Genomic DNA, 21265 nt, shown 5'->3' on the forward strand with positions numbered 1-21265 from the left:
CTCCAGCTCTCTTCAAGTGCAATTCCAGCTTGAGGCTGGTGCTGTTGTCCTTCGTGCCAGTCGTGTTTTGAGGAACGGGTGATGGTTGATTTTCTGCCCCTCTTTGAGTTGAGTTGGGTTTTTTCCCATTTATTTGGGTGTCTTTTGTCTTTTCCTCCCCTTTCCTTGTTGAGGAGGCACTGGAGGGAGAAAACATGCAGGGACATGAGGACAGTTAGTCAAATTCCACTTGTTCCTCAATCCCCACAACATCTGAATGACACGTGAGAGATACTGGCAGAAGAGGCTTTCCCTGTTTTCAGGGGAGCTGGGGAAGGAGGCTGGAGCAGAGCCCTTGGTGGTACCTTGCCATCGCTCCTCATAGCCTGTGCTGAGAGAAGGAGACACCTTTCAGCTCAGAGGCAGTGACAGGACCCACAGTGCAGCGTGATCGGGGGGAGAAGAGCTTTATGTTGGGGAGGAGGTGGAAAAGGTGTAGTGTGAGAGGTTTTTCCTTTCTCCTGTCTCTTCCCATCCCCTGCCATCTGCTGCCAGTGCCCTCCAGGAGCGACAGCTGGCTGACACCTCCCCAGAGCCTTGGGCCTTTCCGCAGCGCCGGTGCCGGTGCCTCGCAGCAGCCAAGCTGCTGACTCTGTTAGCAGGTGACACATAGAGCCTCCCAAAAACACAGCTGCTGAATGATTCCTCCTCCTGCCTGCTTGGCTTCAGGCAGCTTTTCCACTTGCACAATCCTGTCTCTTCACACAGTAGCTGGTGATGCTTTGTATCCCAAGTGCCTTATGTTGTAGCGTCTCTGCGCACTGTGGCAGTAGCTAAACACCCTCCTCTGTTACTACTTATGTACAACATATGCTACATTTATGTGTTTTTTGTTTTCTTTTTGATAGAGCTATCAGGAAAAGGGACATTTGTTTTTGAAGCATTTCCATGTGTTCTTTTTAAGATTTTGGTTTTTTAAACCTGTAAGATGATGGGGCTGGTTTGTTTTTTTCGTTTTTGCCCTCCCCTATATTTAGTCCTCAGAAATCTCCACCTTTCTGTTATACCCAAACCTGGCAGGTGGGTTATTTTTGAGCTGAACCTTTGTTGTGAGGTGATATCCACTGTCATCATGGAGGTTTGCAGTCCCCTCTCCATCAGAGGGGCTGCCATGGGCTGCTCCTAACTCCGTGTTGTTGTGCAAGCACAATCCCTGGGCTGCAAGCCCGCAGTAACTGCTCCTGTGTCCGTGTCATTTCTCAGCAGATCCAGCCTTCCTTTCAGCCCAAAGAGCTTTTCCTTGGAGCATTTTCATTGCAAGCCCTTAGTGGTCAGTCTGTCCTTGGCTGCTCTGCCTAGGAAATGCCACAAGCTCACTTCCCTTTAGTGGATGCTCTTCTCATGCCCCATCTTGTCAAGCCTTGTGTCATGTGCAGAAAACACTATGGAATTGTTGGGTGAGGTTGGAAAATGCCTCCAAACTCATCAAAATCAAAAAAAATTTAATCTAACACCAAGATCCAGCCCTGAACAGGAGCTCTTGTCCACCACAGTGCAGAAGGTGATGGAGATTATCCAAAACTTCCAGTGGGACATGATTCCTTGCACCTCTCCTGTGGGTTTGAGGCTGCTTTAGTAGTCTGTGTCCATTATCCAAGCTGAGGAGGTCAGGAATTGAGTAGCCTGTGGTTTTTGGGGTGAAGTGTAGTGTTTTCCTGTCCTAGCCTAGAAGAGCTGTGAAATACCAGCACTAGTTCTCTCTTCTTGTCTTAGGTAGTTGGAGAATGGGCTTGGGAAGAGAAAGGGGTAGAGGAAGAACACATGTAGCATTTCACACACAGTTTTTGAGTGACTCTAACATTATGGGGCATTACAGTCGCGTTTTGTCTTCTTGTTATTGTTGTTGTTTACGATTCTTCTTACTTGTCATGTTTGGGTTAGTAGTAGCCAAGTTCCAGTTCCCATGTAGGTCCCCTTACCTTCAATTCAGTGTTTTAAAAGGTATTTTTGTCGGCTTCCTGGTTGGCAGGAAGAGTGGCCACTCCGGGATGTCTCTTCCTTGCCTCCAAGTGACTCTGGGAGCTTGGAGCCACCCTGCCTTTGCTGCAGTGCCTGGGGGTTTACAGCAGCCTCAGGCTCTTGCCTTTGGTAGATGGACCCCAGATTGTGTCAACAGTGGATGGAGATGATGGGGTTTGATTTACAGCCTTCCAGGAAACTTCATGGGGGATGAAAGGTTGGTTTAGTAGGTTTTATGCCCAGCAGTGAAGTATGTTCCTCCTCCTTGGAGCTGTGTGTGGGGTTTTTCTAGGAAGAATGGCTGTTGGAAAAGCCAGGCAGAGGTGTGTAGTTTTTCCTCAAAAATGTTGAGCTCAACTGATCAAACTTCAGCAAAGGAACTTGAGGAAAATTCCTGTTCTTCCATATTTATGCTTTAGTGCAAATTTCCTGATTTTGGAGGGGGTGGGGGGAATTAACAGTCTCTGCTATTTTATCCCATTTGTTTCATTCTTCCTCTCACTTCAGTTTTTTGTACGGATTTTGTTTGTTGATGTTCATTGTTCAATGACTTTTGTGATAAACTTGGCAGAAGTATTTTTCTGAAATAAATAAATAAAAGGCATAGATTCTTCCAGTGCTGTTTCTGCTGATGCTTCATTATTGCTAAGCTGTGCACGTGGCAGGGACACCTTCCTCTATCCCAGGCTGCTCCAAGCCCCATCCAGCCTGGCCTTGGACGCTTCCAGGGATGGGGCAGTCACAGCTTCTCTGGTCAGCCTGTGCCAGGGCCTGCCCACCCTCACAGGGAAGAATTTTTCCCCAATATTCAATCTAAATCTACTCTTTCAGTTTAAAACCATTCCCCCTCATCCTGTCACCCCAAGCCCTTGCAGCTGGGATTCATCTTCCCACATTTCCCATGTCCACTGCACGGGCAGCTGCTCCAGAGTTCATTACTCGTGGCTGCTCTCATCAGAGGGAGTGGAGGATAAGGGTATTTGTAGGAGATGATTTATCTGATGTGGTTTAAGCACATATTTTTGGTGAGCTATATTGTATATTCTGTGCAGCTGGCCCCAGGCACACGACGTCACTTGGCTGAGGGTTAGGTTACGGTTTTGTAGCCTGTGCAGAAAATATTTTCTGACTTTCTACAGCTCAAGTATTTTCATCTGTAAATTTCTGGTCTCTTGAAATCTGAGGTGGACCAGAGATCCCTGGAATGATCCTTGGTCAGGGTGAGCAGCAGCACAGAATGGCCCAGAAGGGAAGAGCAGTGACCTTTCCAAACAAGCAGACACAGGAGGGAGCTGTCACGTGGAGACTCTCAGCTGTCAGAGGAGAAGTGGGAATCCACGACACAAAAGCTGATATAAAGCAGCATTTTGTTCCAAAGAGCTTTGTTCTCTGTGCATGACAGCTGCCTTTCCTGTGTGCTCCATGGCAACACCTGGCAGGTGTCACTTGGGCTGAGAAGGCTCCTGCCACGTTACCTTCACAGGAGATGAGTAATGTGACTCTTAAGAGGAACACGAGTGTCACGGCTCTATTGCTGTGCCAACCGCCCGTGTTCCCTTTTCCTTGGAGACCTCTCTGCTGAGATGACAGGTGGAGAAGGTGGGTTTATGTGGGATCAATCCTAAAAACATTTTCCCAGTTTCTTGTTAAAAAATGCAGAGGTGCTGTCAGAAGGTTTGTGTGCAGACCCTGTTACCTCCAGATAACTGAACTCACCACCATCACCCCATTTTGAGTAGACCCAGAATCACAATTTGTGGGTTTTTCCCCACCCTTATTTTAATCCTTAGCTATTCCAGACATTCTATATAAATAAAAAAGTTTTTAACACTTTCATAGCAACTACAGTTTTATTGCAATTTTAATAACAAACTGGCAGTCTTCACTACTTGAAGGTGAAAGGCCATTCTGAGAGAAACCTGAAGTGGTTTTCACTCCAGTCTCCAGAGAGCTTTAACTCTCTAAAGTACTGCACTAAAAGGTTGAGAAAACAACAGAAGAACCTGATTTTGGTTCTCAGAATTTTTTTTTCCTCCTATAAGTTTCATTTCAACATCCAGCAGTTGTGAGGTTGACTTTGGGGGTGGCTAAAAGGGCAGGGAGAGGTTAGGAAGGAAAAAAAAGTTAACATGAGGGTGCAAACAGCTGGGTCTGTGAAAGGGAAGGGAGAGAATGAAGCAAGGGTGAAAAACAGAACACCCTTTTTGAAGTAAAATATCTTCAAGTTAGCTGAGAAATCAATTGCTGGTCCTGTCCTTCAGCTTCTGGGAAGAGATCACTAGGGAAGGCTAGAAGGAATTCACGGTAGTTTACCTTGTCTTCATCACAGGAACAGCAGTCAATCAGCTGTGGGGACAAAAACACAGCAAACATCCTAAAGAGTTGGAAAAAGCTGCAAAATTGGTGTTGTTTTTATGGAAACGTGCCCAGAGTTCTCCTTGTGTGACAGAGCAGATGTTATTCCCCCATGTGGATTTCCCCATCCTGGTAGTCCTGAGTCACAGGTAAATTTGGAATCATAGAACCATTAAGGATTGAAAAGACCTACAACATCATTGAGTCCAACCATTTAAGGATTGAACTCAATCATCTAAAGGCTGGACTTGATGATCTAAAGGTTCAAGTCCAACCTTGAATGCCTACAGATGACACTAGTTGATGCAAGGAGAAGAGTTAAAGTGTTAGTGTTTGAGTTTAATCCTGATTTCCTTCTGGGCCTCACCAGAGTGACAACAGAGCCACAAAAATACAAAGCATGGATGGGCCACAGGAAATCTTGCAGAAATCCCTGCCAAAAGTGGGGTGGGGGCAGTGTATGTGAACAGTCCCTCTTCTCTGGTGTCACTTTGGTATGTGCACATGGCATAAAGGGGAGACACAGATAATTGAGCTCGGTGACAGCCCCACTAATGAGCCAGTTCTGGTGTCCGTGCCTGACCCTGCATTGTGTTACAGAGCCACAGCCTTTGTGTGCTTCAGGGGAAGAAAGAAGGCTTTTGTTTCTTTAATTGCATAACTAATCTCCTTCTGACACCCAGTGAGATGGAAAAGGTCTAATATCACAATTCCTTGAAAGGATTCTTCTTCCCCTTGTCGCCTGGAGACAGATTCTCTGGGGTTCATTTCTGTGACTGACAGCTGTGCCCCTCTCCAGGCAGTGAACTCTCTGCCATATATTTAATTTATACCCCTGCCATGCTTCCCAGGGCTCTGGGAACACTGGGATTAAGATTTCAAGAGAGGAGATGGATGTTTTTAGTGCATAGTCCTAGACTGGGGCTCAGATGTGGGAGTTTAGCTTCAATTGTCACAGGTCCTCCACATAATTTTAGGAATGGCACTTCTGTACCACTCTCAGAGTGAAGCAGGGATTGTCACCACCCTGTAAATTCCCCTGGGCAGGGTGAGCTCTGATGAGCTCTGGTACAGCAAAGCCCTGGGTGCTTGTCAGGGCCTCTATTCATCTCACATCCAGAGACAAATCCCCTGCCCATGCACCTTTCTAACCATGGCTGTGAGGCTCACAGCTGCCTGCTTTAGAAAAGTATTTATTTTAGCAGAGGAAATAACTCCCTCTGCTTTCTAGATTTCTCTAAAGTCTGAGGCCCCCTTTATTGGCCACTAATCAACATGTCAATCACATGATGCTGAGGAAACATCCTTGCCAGTCACATTCCTGAAGGGATCCTCCTCCATCCTCACTGCAGGAATTTTTCCCTCAGTTTGCCTCACATTTTCTTTTTTTCACATTTTCTAAAGCTCACAGCTTTGCAGACTGTGATCTCCCTGTGCTGTTTGTTGCTCATAGTGCCCAGCAAGTGTTAACCAGGGCATTATGATTCTAAAATAATAATAACTATTATTATTATTATTATTATTATTATTATTATTATTATTATTATTATTATTATTATTATTATTATTATTATTATTATTATTTTGGAAAATACTTAGTTCTTAGACATTTAGTTCAGTTGCTGTTAAATCCAGAATGTCTCTAAGCCTTCCTAAGGCACATTCCTTGAACACCTCAGTGTCACCTCTACTCACTCCCAGCTGTGCTTAAGCCATCACAGACTCCAAGCTCTGCAGGAGCCTGTCCCTGATCTCTGTCATGATTCCTGATCTCTATCACGATACACAACCTCTTCTACTCATCCAAGACCTGAACCAGCAGGAATTTTCACACATTACAGTGCAGCCAAACATGAGGGGCAACCTGGATAACTTATTTTCCCCTTTCCTTAGAGGACAGCAATTATTATCTCCTCTAAGACACAGGATCAGTCCAACAGCTCAGAAGTTTTTCTAAACTGGGACATCCCTGCCCTTTTTTTGTATTTGTTCTCCTTTGAAGGCTGAAGCAGCTGGTTATGGTTGGTTTTTAGAAGAGATCTTTTGGAAGAGCCATAGGAGGGGAATTCCACATTCACATCACCCCTTCCATCTAACCTTTTTAAGAAGAATGGTGCTGGTTGGCACATTGAACCTGTCACAAATGTTTAAAAATCTTGCTTTATCCAGGAAGCCAGAGTCCTCTCTGTCAAAATGATGAAATGCCTCATGAAACTGCTTGGTGTTGAAGGGTGCTTGGAGCTTCAGTTCTTTCTGAACCTCCACAATTAAATCATCCAGGTCCTTCTTGGGGATGCCACTACAAAAGAAAAGAATAACAGGATTTCATTCAAAAACTCATTTTGGCAGCCTTGCTGTGACATGTGAGTGAAAAAGGAGCATTTCCCTGTGTGCTCCACAGTGTCAGAAACTGTGGAAAACTTGAGTTTCAACCAGAATCACGACATAACTGCCTCCAAACCATGTTCTGAGGTAACAGGGTTGTTACTGGGGCACACAAACTGCATCCAGACAGCTACAAGGAGGATGAGGTCTAAGCTCTGATGGGCTGGCTGATAAGCAAAAAAGGAATAAGTGCCCTAAAAAAGACTTCCCCTCCACCACCTGCTGAGCCTACAGCCATCAAGCAGCTCAAGTTTGCAGCATCTGTTGAAGTGAACTGATGCCTTTTGGGAAAAGATGTGTCCCCCATCCCTGGAAGTGTTTAAGATCAGGTTGGATGGGAAGCTGGGATAGTGGAAGGTGTCCCTGCCCATGGCAGGGGTTGGACTGAGCTGATCTTTAAGGTCCTTCCAACCCAAGCCATTTTGTGATTCTGTGATTTTGGCTGGAAGTCCAAACAGTTCTTGAACTCAGACTTGGTGCTGTGACCACTTCTCTGTCTCTGCTGCTGAGCCAGAGCTGTCCCAGGAGGTTTTGGGGCCAGCAGCAGCCACAACATTTTAATGGAAGGACTTCATACCCTCTGAATGTGCCCAAACACGGCCTCTGGGAGCTGAACCACCAGCAGAGCAGGAGGCTGAAGCCCAGGGAGGCAGCTGAAAACGCTCTTAGCTGTCAATCTTAGTCTTATTTAGCCACACCACCCCATTCTCTGTAGCCTACCTGCTGGCAGTCTCCACTACCACCTTCCGTGGGAGGAAATGATCCCTTATGGATTGCACTGTTGCTGCAGGGAAACTCTCTGCATTTCTCTCCAAATAATTAAGCACATATTCATCAGCATCAGTGATAATAAACCTGTGGCCAAACACTGGAGAAGAAGCATTAAAGAGGTAGTGTCACCTATGTTTTAGCATGGGTTAAAGTCATTTCTTTGTCCAGGAGGGAGCAGGATTCCTCTCCTGTGGCTGGACTCAGCTTTGAGCCAGCTCTGCTACTGGTTTCACTTCTTGAAGTCAGAATAATTTCACTGATTGCAAGGTTCAAACATTGACACTAACAAAATTGTATCAATGTACACCAGTTGCTGATCTGGAAACTCAAATGTGAGGAGACCCAGAAGCAGCAGATCTTTCAGGTGAAGGAAGGGATATGCACTGTCCATGCAATAAATGACATATCAGAGCAGGGTATTATAAATCCAGGCTGGATTTTACCTTCAATTGTAGAACCGATGGTGAAGTCAGAAGCCTCATAGTATATGGGATTCTCTGGAGTAGACCCTGGCTTGGTAACTTTGGTCCTTTTTAAGTATTTGCCTCCAGGGATGCCAGAGTTTTTGACTGGGGGTTCATAGATGCTGATTGTGTCATCAGAGAGGAAATAAGAGAGGATGAAACGACGATTTTTATCCTCAGGCACTGGTGATTCCTAGAGCAAAGGTAGCAGGTTTGGAACAGAGCATTTGAACCAGGTTTTCCTTGCCTAGGGTGCTTAGGAGTACCTAGTAACCCACTCATAAGCACCCAGAACCCAGAGCTTTTTTTATAGCTGACTAAACAAAGCACTTGATGTGCTGACATAAGCATAACAAAGCACTAGACAGCATTTAGGATCTGAATTTCAAAGGTTACTTGCTTTACTGAAGCCAGTGAAGCAGAATCTGGGCTGAAATTACCAAGTATATTCAGTGTTTCCACAGCTTGAGTAATCCAAGAGAAAGGAATATCCTATATGGAATGATTCATCCCAGAGAGACTGTAAAATTCAGATTTAAATGACACTTTTCATTATGCTGAGTGCCTGAGAGAAGCTGGTGCTGCTTCAACCCTTAGTCACAGGAAGTCACTCCCCTGACACACCAGTGGATTTACGTGCTTAGTTTAAAGCTAAGCGGATCTTAACTCCCCAGCTGTGACCTTTAGGGAACTCCTGCATGACAGAGAAAAGAAACCAGCCCTTATCCACCCCGAGTGTTTGGAGAGGGCAGGCACAAGGCAGCCCAGGAAATGCCATCGCTGCTGCTGGATGTGCCAGAGGCTCCTTGCATAAACCAGCTGTAAAACTGGCACAAAGGCCAGGGCCTGGGTGCTCTTCTGGGTGCAAAACACCATTCTCATGGATTTTCCAGCTTCTACACCAGCACTTGGCTGCTCTGCTAGGACAGCTCCTTGCTGCATCCAGGACTGGCCTGGAGAAGGACAGGGGCTGGAGCCAGCAGCAGAGACATCAAGCACTGGCTGGTGGTGGTGGTGGCAGGCAGGCACAGGCACAGTGCCCAGTGGAGGCTGCTTCAGCCAGGGCCATCTGTCACGTAGCAGTGGCAGAGGGAGTTTTTCCATAAATGGCTGTGGGTTTGTAGCAGGTCTGGTTCGTACTTTCTAGTATTTTTTTTTTATTTTTATTTTTATTTTTTCAGTTCTCTGAGCTGCTAATTGTCACCGCAAGCACACAATAGTCCCGTGGCATCCCCCCAGGGACACCCGTGTTGGCTGGGGGAGCTCCCTTTTCCCACTGGCACAAAGGAGAGTTTGCCAACAGCCTTGTCTGCTCCTCCCATCCTCCTGGCACTATTCCACCAAGGAAAACACTTACCAGGGCCACCTGGTACCGCAGGACCTTGAGATTATTCTCCAGCATCTTAATGATATCTTTCCGTGGAGGCTTCGGAAACAGACTAAGGCAGTTCTGGAGAGAGTCTTCAGGGATGCCAAAACCATTGTAGGGAGGAATTACCTGTATCCAGAGGAGATATCAACCATGAATAGCTGCAACTAAGAACAAGACAAAGTTTACAGGACTTAGCAGAGCCCATCAGATTTGGAAGGAAATGTTCTGCCACCAGGTAGCAAGAGCTGTGATATCCTGCCCAGTAGAGATGGATGATACCAGCCTGGCTGTGTGCTGTATTTAATGAAAATAAAAGAGGATTAAGGAAGTCTGAAACTCAGAAAGCTAGGTAATTTCTCTGAATTAAGGGGTTGTGGCTATATTAAACAACCATAGAATGGTTTGGGGGTTGAAAAGGAACTTAAAATCATCTAGTTCCAACTAAACCTTCCAATGCACAGGAACCCAGCCATCAAATGGTTACACTGGCAACCTAATCCCCATCATGCCTGTGATCTAAACCACAACCCCAAACCTGGGCTCAATTTGGGAGGTAACAAGGGCTGGGACCATTCCCAGTACGCAGTTTGGACTTGGCAACACTGTTTTGGAGAGTGAGGGAGAATGCAGTGGTATGAGTGCAGCCATGCTTTCATTTTTATATCAATTATGACCACCCTTGCCTTGTCTTTTTCAAGTTACTTGATTTTTTTCTTTGAACTTGTTTTCTACAGGTTCTTACTAAGCTGAACTTCCACTTTACTATAAGAGCTCACACCAACTACTTCCTTTCCTCCCTTCTTTTGAGAAATTCTTTGCATTACCTGGGGAGCTTTTTCAAGTGGTTTCTTATTTACATCCACTGGCTGGAAGTCTGTGATACCATATTTTTCACGATAGAAGTCCTGGGTGAACTTGTCACAATCATAGATTAAGAAGGTGCGTCCAAGGAGGGTGACAGTTTTGCCAATAGCAAAATCTTTGGGTGAGTACCACTCTTGTACCTCGTGGTCAGTGATCTCCAGCACACAGCTTGGGAAGTTCTCTAAGGACAAGAGAGCAGAAGGAAAAATACATTAATCAAGGAGATGCTAACATTTCCTAGCGAAAAGGGATATAAAAGCAAGGTGTATAAATAACGACAGGGAGATGTTGGCACTGCTGTCCTGCCACTGTTTCCCAAAAGATAAAGAATTTAGTGACCATTTGAAGAACATTTTTTTGACCATGAAATAATAACACCTTAGCACAGATGGATGTGCCAATCTAAACTTACTGTTCTTATCCCCAAAGATTTTGGGCAAGCGCTGGCGTCTCATCAGTACCGGGAATGGATCTCTCCCATCATTTTTCTTGTGGACTTCCCGAACCTCCACTGTGTCATCTGCCAAGAAGTAATGGATGATGCAGGGATGGTGATCACCAAAGGCACAGTTGGTGTCATCCCATATGGCATAGAAGCGAAGCACCTGGGGTGGTGAAAAAAACCGGACAAACATGGATCAGAATCATCTTTAGGTGCACCAGAAATCAAACTCATCACATTGAGATGCTCAAGAGTTCCCCAAGGTTCAGCTCCTGAAGAGACAGGAGAGACACAGGGGAAATTTAGTTAGAGCAAGGGGAATTTGTGTTTATCTGAAATTATCTGCTCTGGCACCTGGCATCAATATTTTGGGGGAGGAGGGGAGGGGATGCAGCAAGACCATTCCTAATAGAACTGCATCTGGCTGCTAAATTCCAGAGGCAGGTGGCTTATCTCATCCCAACAGAAAGCAAGAGAGTAATGGATGATATTGAGCACAGGCTCTGCAATCCAAAGAGGAATTGTTTACAAGGCACAAAGCCCAGAAAAAAAAACATAAAAAGTTTTGTATCTCACTAGAGCCAAGAAAGGAGCAAATCTGGAGTCTGTTCAGCAGACTGAGACAATTTAGAATGAATGAGGTTGCAAAAACTCACAAGACCTGGGTTTCAATAGCACATATTCACTGTAATCACGGAATCTTTTAGGTTGGAAGATCGTTGAGTCCAAGCTCTGACTGACCCCACCTTGTTAGCCCAGGGCACTGAGTGCCACATCCAGGCATTCCTTGGACACCTCAAGGGATGGGGACTTTACCACCTCCCTGGGCAGCCTGCTTCAATGTTTAATCACCCTTTCTGTGAAGAAATTCTTAATTTAACCTAAACCTCCCCCTGTACAACTTGAGGCCATTTCTGGTTATGTCTCTGGTTGCCTGGGAGAAGATACTGATCCCTACCTGGTTGTCCTCCCCTGCCAGGGAGTTGTGTAGAGCCAGAAGGTCCCCCCTGAGCCTCCTTTTCTCCAGGCTGAGCCCCTTTCCCAGCTCCCTCAGCCCCTCCTGGTGCTCCAGCCCCTTCCCTGGACACACTGGAGGTGCCTCACCGGTGTGATGTGGGTAATTATACAATAATTTGGGTAATCCCCAGCCCTCTTACCTTTGTGTCATAGGTCAGAAACTGCCTGAAGGGGTCAGGACCTGTGGGCACGATGGGTTTTTGCACAGGTGTCCGACGCTGTTCTATGTAAGGATCTGAAACCAGCTCCTCTGGAGGGTTCACTAAAATTCCTTGGCTCTCCAGGAACACCTAGGAAGGTCATCTGAGGTGTTAGTGCTGCCAGGAGTTCTGAAGGTAAGAGGTGACTAGAGGTTACAGGTGGACTGGGATGAGTGAGATCAGAATTCTACAAGTTCACTCCTCCTAGAGAATTCTACAGCAACAGCAAAATACAACAGATGACAAATACATTTATTTAAACTGCTTCTTATCTTTGCTTACCCTTTAATTAATCAGAGCAGTCCTGTCCTGAACATCCTAACTCAGATTTCACTTGAGCACAGTTTTCTCTGCCCTTAGGGCTCTAAATGGAAGATAACTGTCAGTTGGTCTCTTTTATGTAAATGAAAAAGATTAAATTGCTGTATAAACACAGATGTAGTCAGCCTGAATTTGGAAGTACTTAGGGTTGTGTCAAACAGAAGAAGCTAGTGTCACCCACACTAGGCACATCAAGACCCTTCAGACATGAGGATATGTGTCAGTGGCAGCTTTATTCCATCTTTCAGGAGTACTTTTCCCACAGAAAGAATACAATCTGCTTGTTTATAAAGGGATGTTTTACTTACCTTGGACCATGAACAAAATCCAGGGTGTTACTCGTGGACTTGCATCAGTCACCCAAAACAACCTCTGAAGTCAAGAGACTTGTTCCCTTTTTGCTCCATGAAAACATTCAGCCCAGGAAGCACCTATGCAAACGTCTCCCACAGGAATATGAGATCCCCCTGGAGACTCACAAGGCAGGTTCATACTTTCAGACTCACTATTTTCTGGTTTGGAAGATGCCAGTAAATGATAAATACACTATTGGCCTGGAGATGTAGACCCACCTAGCTCATTCCATGTTTTCCATCAATATTAACATGAGGACCAGCTCTTCATTTGATGTGGACTGACTTGAACAGCTCCAGCAGAGCTGGCTCCACAGCCACATTTATACCAATAATAACACATGCTTGGGAACATTCCTGGGCACTGAGGCCACCTGACAAGGAAAAGCCTGGACCTAAACTCCGAGCCTCCAGGATAGGTTGACTGCATGTAACTCACCTTATTGGGAATGGTCTCTGGAGCAGTCTAACTCCTGGCCTGGAAGAACAGTAGCTGACCAGGGCTGAGATTTGACTGGGGACAATCTAGCAGGATAGCAGCAAACTGGTAATTCTTATTTCTTGTTATTGGATCGTTATTATCTCATTTACTGGCACAGAAATAGCCAGAAATAGAAAAGCAGGCAATGAATAAGCTTTCTTAGAAAGGTCAGTTCATACCATGATTCTCAACCATGGATCATGGCTTGGCTGTGGATGTGTGCAGAGTTACTGCTTGTATTCCCTTCCACTGTTCCTAACAGAGGAATATTAAATCAGAAAAGAGTCAGAATCACTAATTTCCCTCACATGTATGCACAGTGTTTCATCTAGGCTCCAAAGAATTAAACTGCCCAGACATAAACTTCGAATTTGTACTGTAAAGAGAAGTCCTGAGGACAAAGGATGGACTACCAGCAGTCCTGGGGCAAAAATACTGAGCAGTTAACTTGCCCTCAGCAGATGTCATACCCTGAACACCCCTGAAAAACAGAAATCTACACAAAAAGCAAAATGAAACACTGTGAGCACCCATATCACAAAAACTACAGTTGCAAACTGCTGGACTCTAACAGGTAATTAACACCCTGCAATTCCCAGGAGTCTTTCTGTCAGTGCTCTCCCTACAACACACCTTGGTGAAGGAGTCGCAGTTGACCAGGCGGTAGGTCCGGCCGTACATGCGGAGGTCGATGCCCAGGTTCAGATCCTTCCAGTGGTAATAATCCCCGTGCTCATTCTTGGGCACCCGGTGGCGTCTCATGAGTTTGCCCTGAAGCAGACCCGAGTTCTTCACCTTAGGCTCGATGATACACATGCTGTCATCTTCCAGGTAGTAGTAGAGCCCCACTTGGCGGATCCGGTAGTGTTCATCTGCAGAGATAGGCACTTCCTCCATGAAGTAGGCATCAAACTTCAAAACCTGCCCAAAGGGACAATATAGCAAAGGGAGAGAGAAAGAAACAATTTGAACACCGTGGTTAGTCTATTGAGGCCAATAATTTAATTGCAATTTGCTTTGGTGGTGTAATATTACTGGATTAGATTCTAAAACTCTTCAAAGACAGCTGTGGCCTAATCTGTGAGTGACAGCAAAGGCACCAGGAAGGCTTTTATCAATAGCTGCCTTTTGCAAATTTGGTGTGCCTGAGACAGGTGTAAAAATCCAGCCTTTTCCCTATTTGTTGATCACCTGCTGCTTCACCTACTGCCAGGTGCTTGGCTGCTGACAGTAATCTACTTCATTGACACACATGGCTCTTTACTTGTCAGCTTTACAGCCCTGATTTAGGGAAGTTATCCACAGATTTTAGTAGAGTTTAACCACATCTGAGGATTTCAAAATCTGGAAGGGGTCATAATTTTAAGGCCAGGCTGGAGGGGGGACTGAGTAACCCAGTCTAGTGGAAGGTGTCCCTACCCATGGCAGGGAGGATGGAACAAGATAATCTTTAAGGTCCCTTTCCATGATCTGAAGTCACATCTATTCAGCACTGACAGCAAAAACTGATTTGTGCTGGGGAAACAAGGAACTAATCAGCCAGTCCCTCTGCTTGGCAGAAATACTCAGATCATTCAAAGCTCCTAAGAAGGTGCAGGTGGCCAATCAGGCCTTGCATACCCAGCCTACACCAGCCCAGAGGCCTGGATAATTAAGAGATTATAAAGCAGCAAATTCCTATCAGTCAGCAAAGTGCCCCACAAGGGATTGTGACATCCCCAGGAGCACTGGGGCTCCTGCTGCTCCAGTAGCTTGAAGGAAGGGGCAGAGAAGGATCTGACAGATTAAACAGCAACATCTACATTACTCTGAAGGAACAGCCTCAGCAATTAACAGAGCACATCTGTTCCCCAGCCTGTGTCAGAGCCGGGCTGAGGGCTGGCTGGCTGCACACTGCTCTGGCAGCGCTGGCAGCGTGTGCAGCCTGCACGTGCTGAGCTCCCGAGCCCTGCAGCTCCCACTGCAGCTGCTGCTCCATCCACGGCTGAGGGCTGCAGCTTGGGCCATTGGCACACTGAAAACCAAGGGTCAGCTCAGGACTGCTCTGAGCAGACACAGAGCCACCACCCAGTCTGATATGATCGCCAAGATGTAATGTGGGAAGCGCTAATGGAGCAGCTCAGGTTGTGACACGCTGTGGTGACCAACACAAGCATGAATAGATAGAACAGGGTCAAAAAGGGTTCCCACTGCAGACTGACTTCTCCAGTTAAAGCTCAATTACAACCTCAATATAGTTTTGGAAACACAAAACTCCAGGTTGTGGCTTGCAGAGCAATGCTTATAAACTGGAACTTTCCAGAGCTAATCAAACCTCTTTTCCAACATCTGCTGGAAAAGCTCGAGTGTAACTTGCAGGGAGTGTCTTACATCGTTTACGTATTATAATCCTCCTCCCAAGCAAAGAAAGCCTCTTTCACTCTGGGATTCAGCTGTCTCTGACTAAGGACTCTGGCATCTGAAAATTGCTGTACGCAGTCCCGTGAACCCTGGAGCTGACTGTTTATGTCTCCGAATTTGGCCAGTGATATTCCTGGAATCAGCTTCTTTATACCTTTTTGTCATAAGCCACGAATGCTGGAGTGAACCGGGAAGGTGCAGGCCTCTTGACTTGCCCATAGGTCAGTGTGGATCCCTTGGTGCACAAATCATCTAATTCATCTTGAGAGAGCTGATTTGCAAAGAGTGTCTCCCCACCAACCCCCTCTCTTGGCAGCCGGGAAAAGGCATATCCATTTTTGAAGTCCAGTGTCTGGGGCCGATGAAAAGATGTTCTCTGTTGGAAGGAAATCCAGCTATCAAAATACTGCATGAATTTAGCAGACACAGCTACTGGAAGCACAAAAAAACTCAGTAAGAGAGTACAATATCAAGAATATCTCCCCCCACACACATCCACAGCATTTTATTATAAACTACTGCAGCAGTTATTTAGTCAGATTTTGTACTTAGATCAGGAAAGTGGAAAAAACAGAGAGTGATGGATGCACAAAGCACAAGAGTGAGCTCAGATCCTTGCACCCGCCACAGACTCCGGAAGAACTTAAATCACTGAATTTCCTGACTGCCACAATATACAGTGCCTAGAACAGTGTGTCAGCACTTTATCTGCCCTGGTATTTATCTCACCAACTCTTTGTTCCCTACCCTATTTGTCAGCAGTACAGAGCACCATGGGACCTCAGTTACTGCCTTGTGGTGCTCCCTTCACTGTTGTGCACCCTTTGTGTATTCCATGGTTATTTATTTTTTTAACCCTCCCCTGGACATGACACAGGATTTTCTTTGCTGGGTTAAATAAGGCATGTCATGCCCACAGAACTGCAATTATGAAATGTACAAAAGCACATTAGTTGTTTTATCCTCTATATAGTCATAGACTCATAGAACAGTTTGGGTTGGAAGGGACATTAAAGATTATCCAGTTCCACCCCCTGCCCTGGGAAGGGACACCTTCCACTATCCCAGGTTGCTCCAAGCCCTGTCCAACCTGGACTTGGACACTTCCAGGGATCCAGGGGCAGCCACAGCTTCCCTGGGCACCCTGTGCCAGGCTTCACCATCTTCTTTGTAAAAAACTTCTTCCTTGTATGTAATCTCAATTAAGCCTCTTTGAGTTTAAAACCATCATTCCTTGTCCTGCTGCTACAGGCCCTGCTAAAATGTTTGTCCCATCTTTCATGAAGCCCCTTTAGGCACTGGAAGGGGCTCTGAGGTCTCCCTGGATCCTTTTCTTCTCCAGGTGAGCACCCCCAGCTCTCCCAGTCTGGCTCCAGAGCAGAGGGACTCCAGCCCTTGGAGCATCTCCATGGCCTCCTCTGGATTTGCTCCAGCAGCTCCATGTCCTATTTATGCTGAGGAACCCCAGATCTGGAGGCAGCTCTGCAGGTGGGGGTCCAACCTGAGCAGGGCAGAGGGGCAGAATCACCCCCTCCCCTGCCGCCCACATGGGAAGATCAGCCCAGCACCTGGTGGGGGTTGCTGGGTCCCAGCCACTCATCCATCAGCAGCCCCAGTCCTTCTGCCAGGGCTGCATTCAGTCAGAGCTGTGCACAGGATCTGATTTCTGTCAGCCAGTCTTGTTCCTCACCACTGAAGAGCAGGGTCAGACTGGAGTGACATCAAACCACTGCACTTGCTGCACTCCACCCCACGTGGTACCTCACCTGCACCCCGAGAGACTGCCTGGTCCCACTGGGCTCTCAACACTCAAAGCTCCAAAGAAAGCAGGGGAAATTAGGAGTTCCTGATAATAAAACCTCTTGATTTTGCCAAATAAAACAGGGTTGTAAGCATTTCTAGTGCTGAGAGAACAAGCTCCAGCTCCTTTTCCAGCCCCAGGCTTGCAGTCAGTCCAACCTCAGGCATGAAAACTGCTTCTTCTCCACCCCCTCCCTCACCCCTCATGGTTAAGCCTCTAATCTTATTTATACCTTCAAGGCCCCACTTGAATTCCACATAATTCCCTGTTTTTTCTTTAAACTGCTACTATAGATCTTGCAATGGAGAGAGCAGTGAGGAAAACAGGTGAAAACAAGATTTGTCTGAAGACATTTTAGCAGAACATCTTATAAACTGCCACAGAACTGCTACTTCCTTCTGTCAAATAAACACCAAGGGAAAGCTTTGGGAAAAAACATTCAAGGAAAACCAGGAAGTTTGTCTTTAATTTGAGCAATATCAATGTTTGTTAGAGGTATACAGGCTTTTAAGAGCCCACATTCACCTAAAGAAAGCACCTCGTTGGTTCATAAGGCTCCTGAGTGGATAAGCTCTCCCAAAGTGAGCCTGGATGCCAGAAAACATCTCCCAGGATCAGGTGACTAATGCAAATTTAAAAGGGAAAGCCCAGAATGTAAACTCCTAATCTCAGTTGCTGCCAGTGTTTATGTAAAGAAATTCCACTGAATTAAGTCCTTCTTTTTGCCAAGTCTGTAACACTTCATACAAACACCATTCCCTCTCCGTGTCTGCTTCTCTGTCCCGTGAGCACTAAGCAGTAACAGCACTTTATTTGAACAAGAGGTTTCCTCCAGAACTTCTCAGCATTCACTTGGAAACCAAATATTGTGATGCCAGTTTTATAGACAGGAAAATTGCAGATTTCCAAGATGTTACAAATTATTTCAAGGAAATATGATTATCAGATAACAATTCTGAGATAACCTTTATTTCTGGATGTTTATTTGTTATGAGTAATTTACTCTATTTACTACTGGAGAACTCAGTTGTCACTGATTTCAGTCCAGGTTGGATGGAATTGGAGTGACCTGGTCTGTGGAAGGTGTCTCTGGCCATAGCAGAGGGTTGGAACAAGATAATCTTTAATAGTCCCTTCCAACCCAAACCATTCCATGATTCTGTGACATAATTTTCATATACAAAGCTGAATGCAGCCAGGAATGTTTTCTGTTAAAGATGCTCTTCAGGGAGGCTGTAAATTCCTGGTGAGGAATTTACATACCAAACCAGGCATGCAACAACCCCCTTTTTAGCTTTTTGGGGGATTTTTTTAGTATATCAGAGAAATAAATGGAAATATCAGTTCTCTGTGACACCACTTCTTCAACAGGACATTGGAAGGATTTTGGGTTATCAAGTCCTTAGGGCCTGGACCACTGGATGGAAAGGAAAAGGAGAGGTTGCTTCCTCATTTAGGTATCAGTTGCAGAGGATGAGGATGAGGATGAGGATGAGGGTGAGGATGAGGATGAGGATGAGGATGAGACTGCTTCTTCCAGGGAACCTGGGAGAAGCTGAGACTGTGTCATTTCCTGGGGATGAACCTGGAAGCTGTGATGCCACCAGTTCTGTGGTGGGATACCAGTGCTCTCATCAGGTTATCAAATTCCAGACCTGGACTGTCAAGGATTCAGTTCTCCAGGCATCACCAGGAGAACAGTTTTGGAAGTATCAGAGCTTTGGAGGAAGTGTTGATTGCTAATGAGACTGGTGACTTCAAGGTGTATCTATGTAATAGATAAATTATGTCCAGAAAATAATTACATTGGGAAGATTCGTGGGATTAATTCCTAGGCGAGGAATACTCAAGGTTTGATCAATATTGGTTCTCCTGGGTATATCTCTCTTCATTTAAGGAACTTAGTTCAGGACAATATCAGTATCAGTTCAGAAGACTTTGCTTTGGGAAAACTCAGATGGTTCAGAGAAACAGAAGTTTTTCTGAGGGAATCAGGTTTCAGGACCATAAAGCGAGTTTGGGGATTTCCCTTGGGGTATCTCTTGAACTGCAGGGAAATTATTGGATGGATTTAGGGGAAGTGAATATCCAAAGGAGTGAGTTTGCAGATAGTAGTTCTGCAGTTATGGAAAAAGCTTTTGGAATTTCAAATGAGGCTCACAAATGAGGGGGAGAAGGGGTGTGTATGTCTCTCTCCAAAGCTATCAGGACAAATTCAGGGTTATAAAATGGGTACATGATGCAATTGATTCCTTGGGGAGAAGATTAAAAGTACCAAGTCCCCTTGAAGGTTATTTCAGAGATACTTGGTCCCTTGGGAACAGATTGCAATTGTCAGTAACATTGGAAGAATTATGGGAATATCAGGTCTGCCGTGGGTGGGATCAGGAGACATCAGGTGGGTACAGAGCATTCAGATCCCCCAGAAGTGAGTCCAGCAGGTATTTGGTGGCTTTGGGAAACACCAACTCCCTGGAGGAGAGTTAAGTGGATATTAAATCTGCTGGGGAGCATCAACTGAGCTTACAGAGTACCAGGTTCTTCAGGGGTCATGTCCAGAGTCTGGTGAGTTTGAGGTTCCCAGGACATGAGATCAGAGGACACCAAGTTGTCTCAGGGATATCTGGTGAATGCAGGAGGTACCAGGCCTCTTGGGGGAATTACAAGGTGATCTGAGGGAACAGCAGGTTCCCCTGGTGTGGGTTCAGGGGGTAACATGCTCCCTGAAGAAACTGTCTCTACTCTGCTCTTGTGAAACCCCACCTGCAGTGCTGCACCCAGGTTGGGAGCCCAAAATGCAAGAAATGCATGGACCTGTTGGAGCGAAAACCATGGAGATGCTCTGGGGGCTGGAGCCCCTCTGCTCTGGAGCCAGGCTGGGAGACCTGGGGGTGCTCACCTGGAGAAGGGAAAGCTCCAGGGACACCTTTTGGTGTCTAAAGGAACTCCAGGAAACCTGGAGAGGAACTTGGGACAAGGGATAGAGGGACAGGACAAGGGGCAATGGCTTCCCACTGCCAGAGGGCAGGGATGGATGGGATACTGGGAAGGAATTCTTCCCTGTGGCTGTGAAGAGGCCCTGGCACAGGGTGCCCAGAGAAGCTGTGGCTGCCTCTGGATCCCTGGAAGTGTTCAAGGCCAGGCTGGACACGGCTTGGAGCAACCTGGGATAGTGGAAGGTGGCCCTGTCCATAGCAAGGAGTGGAATGGGATGGTCTTTAAGGTCTTCTAAACCAAACCATTTAAGGTCTTCTAATCCAAACCATTCCATGATTCTATGAATATTGTCGAGTTCAGGGGTCTCAAGTCTCCCGTGGATTTAGAGGAAGGTCTGAGGGAGCACCAGATTCCCAGAGTGTTTTCAGGGGATACCAGGTACCACCTGAAGCGGGTGCGGGGAGGTGTAGAGGCCCGTCCTGAGGCGCCTCTCGGGGGGCACCCGCCACACCAGCCCACCTTGATCCAGGGGCCCTCCCGTGGGAAGGGAGTACAGCGGGGGTACAGTGGGCGGGCGCGCTCACCGTGGGGTCCTTGATGCCGCAGCCGGGGAGGAAGGGCAGATCGATCGGGGGTTCTGTCCCTGTCCCCGGCCGTATCCCTGGCCCTGGCCCCGGCTCCGGCCCCGGCCCCGAACTCATGGCGGCGGCGGCGGCGGCGCTCCGGGCCCGTCCCGGCTAACGCGTCTCCACGGCAACCGGCCGCGCGCTCAGCGCGCATGCGCAGGGCCCTTCGCGCCTCTGCTTCTGCGCCTGCGCAGTGAGCGCCGCGGGGCGCGCGGCCGCCGTGACAGCGGGGGGGGGCTCTGAGGGGCCGAACCGCCCCCCCACCCCTGTGAGGGGAGTCCGGACCCCGCAGCGGGGAAAAAAAGACGTGGAAAGCGTTAATCCTGTTTTATTAGGGATTTCCCCTTCACAGTCCGCTCGTATCCCATCACAGCCTTTCATAACTCTCTCAGAGCCCCTTCAGATCTCTCTCGTAGCGCCTTATAACCCCCTCATGTTAAAACATCTTGGCCTCCCAAAGGGGTGGTGGGTGGCATCT

General features: G+C 46.7%; 1 protein-coding gene across 1 annotated transcript; it reads right to left on the minus strand.

Annotated features, from left to right (window-relative positions):
* Positions 1 to 3892: 3892 nt before the first annotated feature.
* On the minus strand, positions 3893 to 20878 carry EFHC1 (EF-hand domain containing 1). Its single transcript, XM_058836182.1, has 11 exons — positions 20746 to 20878; positions 15578 to 15799; positions 13657 to 13944; positions 11809 to 11958; positions 10622 to 10814; positions 10170 to 10390; positions 9331 to 9471; positions 7953 to 8166; positions 7459 to 7606; positions 6451 to 6652; positions 3893 to 4344 (listed from the first exon to the last, which is right to left on the minus strand). Exons 1-11 carry the CDS (start codon positions 20860 to 20862, stop codon positions 4219 to 4221), a joined length of 2022 nt encoding a protein of 673 aa, XP_058692165.1. The 5' UTR covers positions 20863 to 20878; the 3' UTR covers positions 3893 to 4218.
* Positions 20879 to 21265: the final 387 nt, after the last annotated feature.

The sequence above is a fragment of the Poecile atricapillus genome, chromosome 3 (assembly GCF_030490865.1).
Source record: "Poecile atricapillus isolate bPoeAtr1 chromosome 3, bPoeAtr1.hap1, whole genome shotgun sequence".
Lineage (NCBI taxonomy): Eukaryota > Metazoa > Chordata > Aves > Passeriformes > Paridae > Poecile > Poecile atricapillus.

Excerpts from the sequence above, each read along its gene's own strand:
- EFHC1 (XM_058836182.1), bottom strand. The coding sequence starts at position 20,862 with ATGAGTTCGGGGCCGGGGCCGGAGCCGGGGCCAGGGCCAGGGATACGG. Across the intron at positions 15,800-20,745 it reads GCGGCATCAAGGACCCCACG|AGAACATCTTTTCATCGGCC; the intron begins GTGAGCGCGCCC and ends TCCTTCCAACAG. Across the intron at positions 4,345-6,450 it reads GCACCATTCTTCTTAAAAAG|CTGATTGACTGCTGTTCCTG; the intron begins GTTAGATGGAAG and ends TTGTCCCCACAG.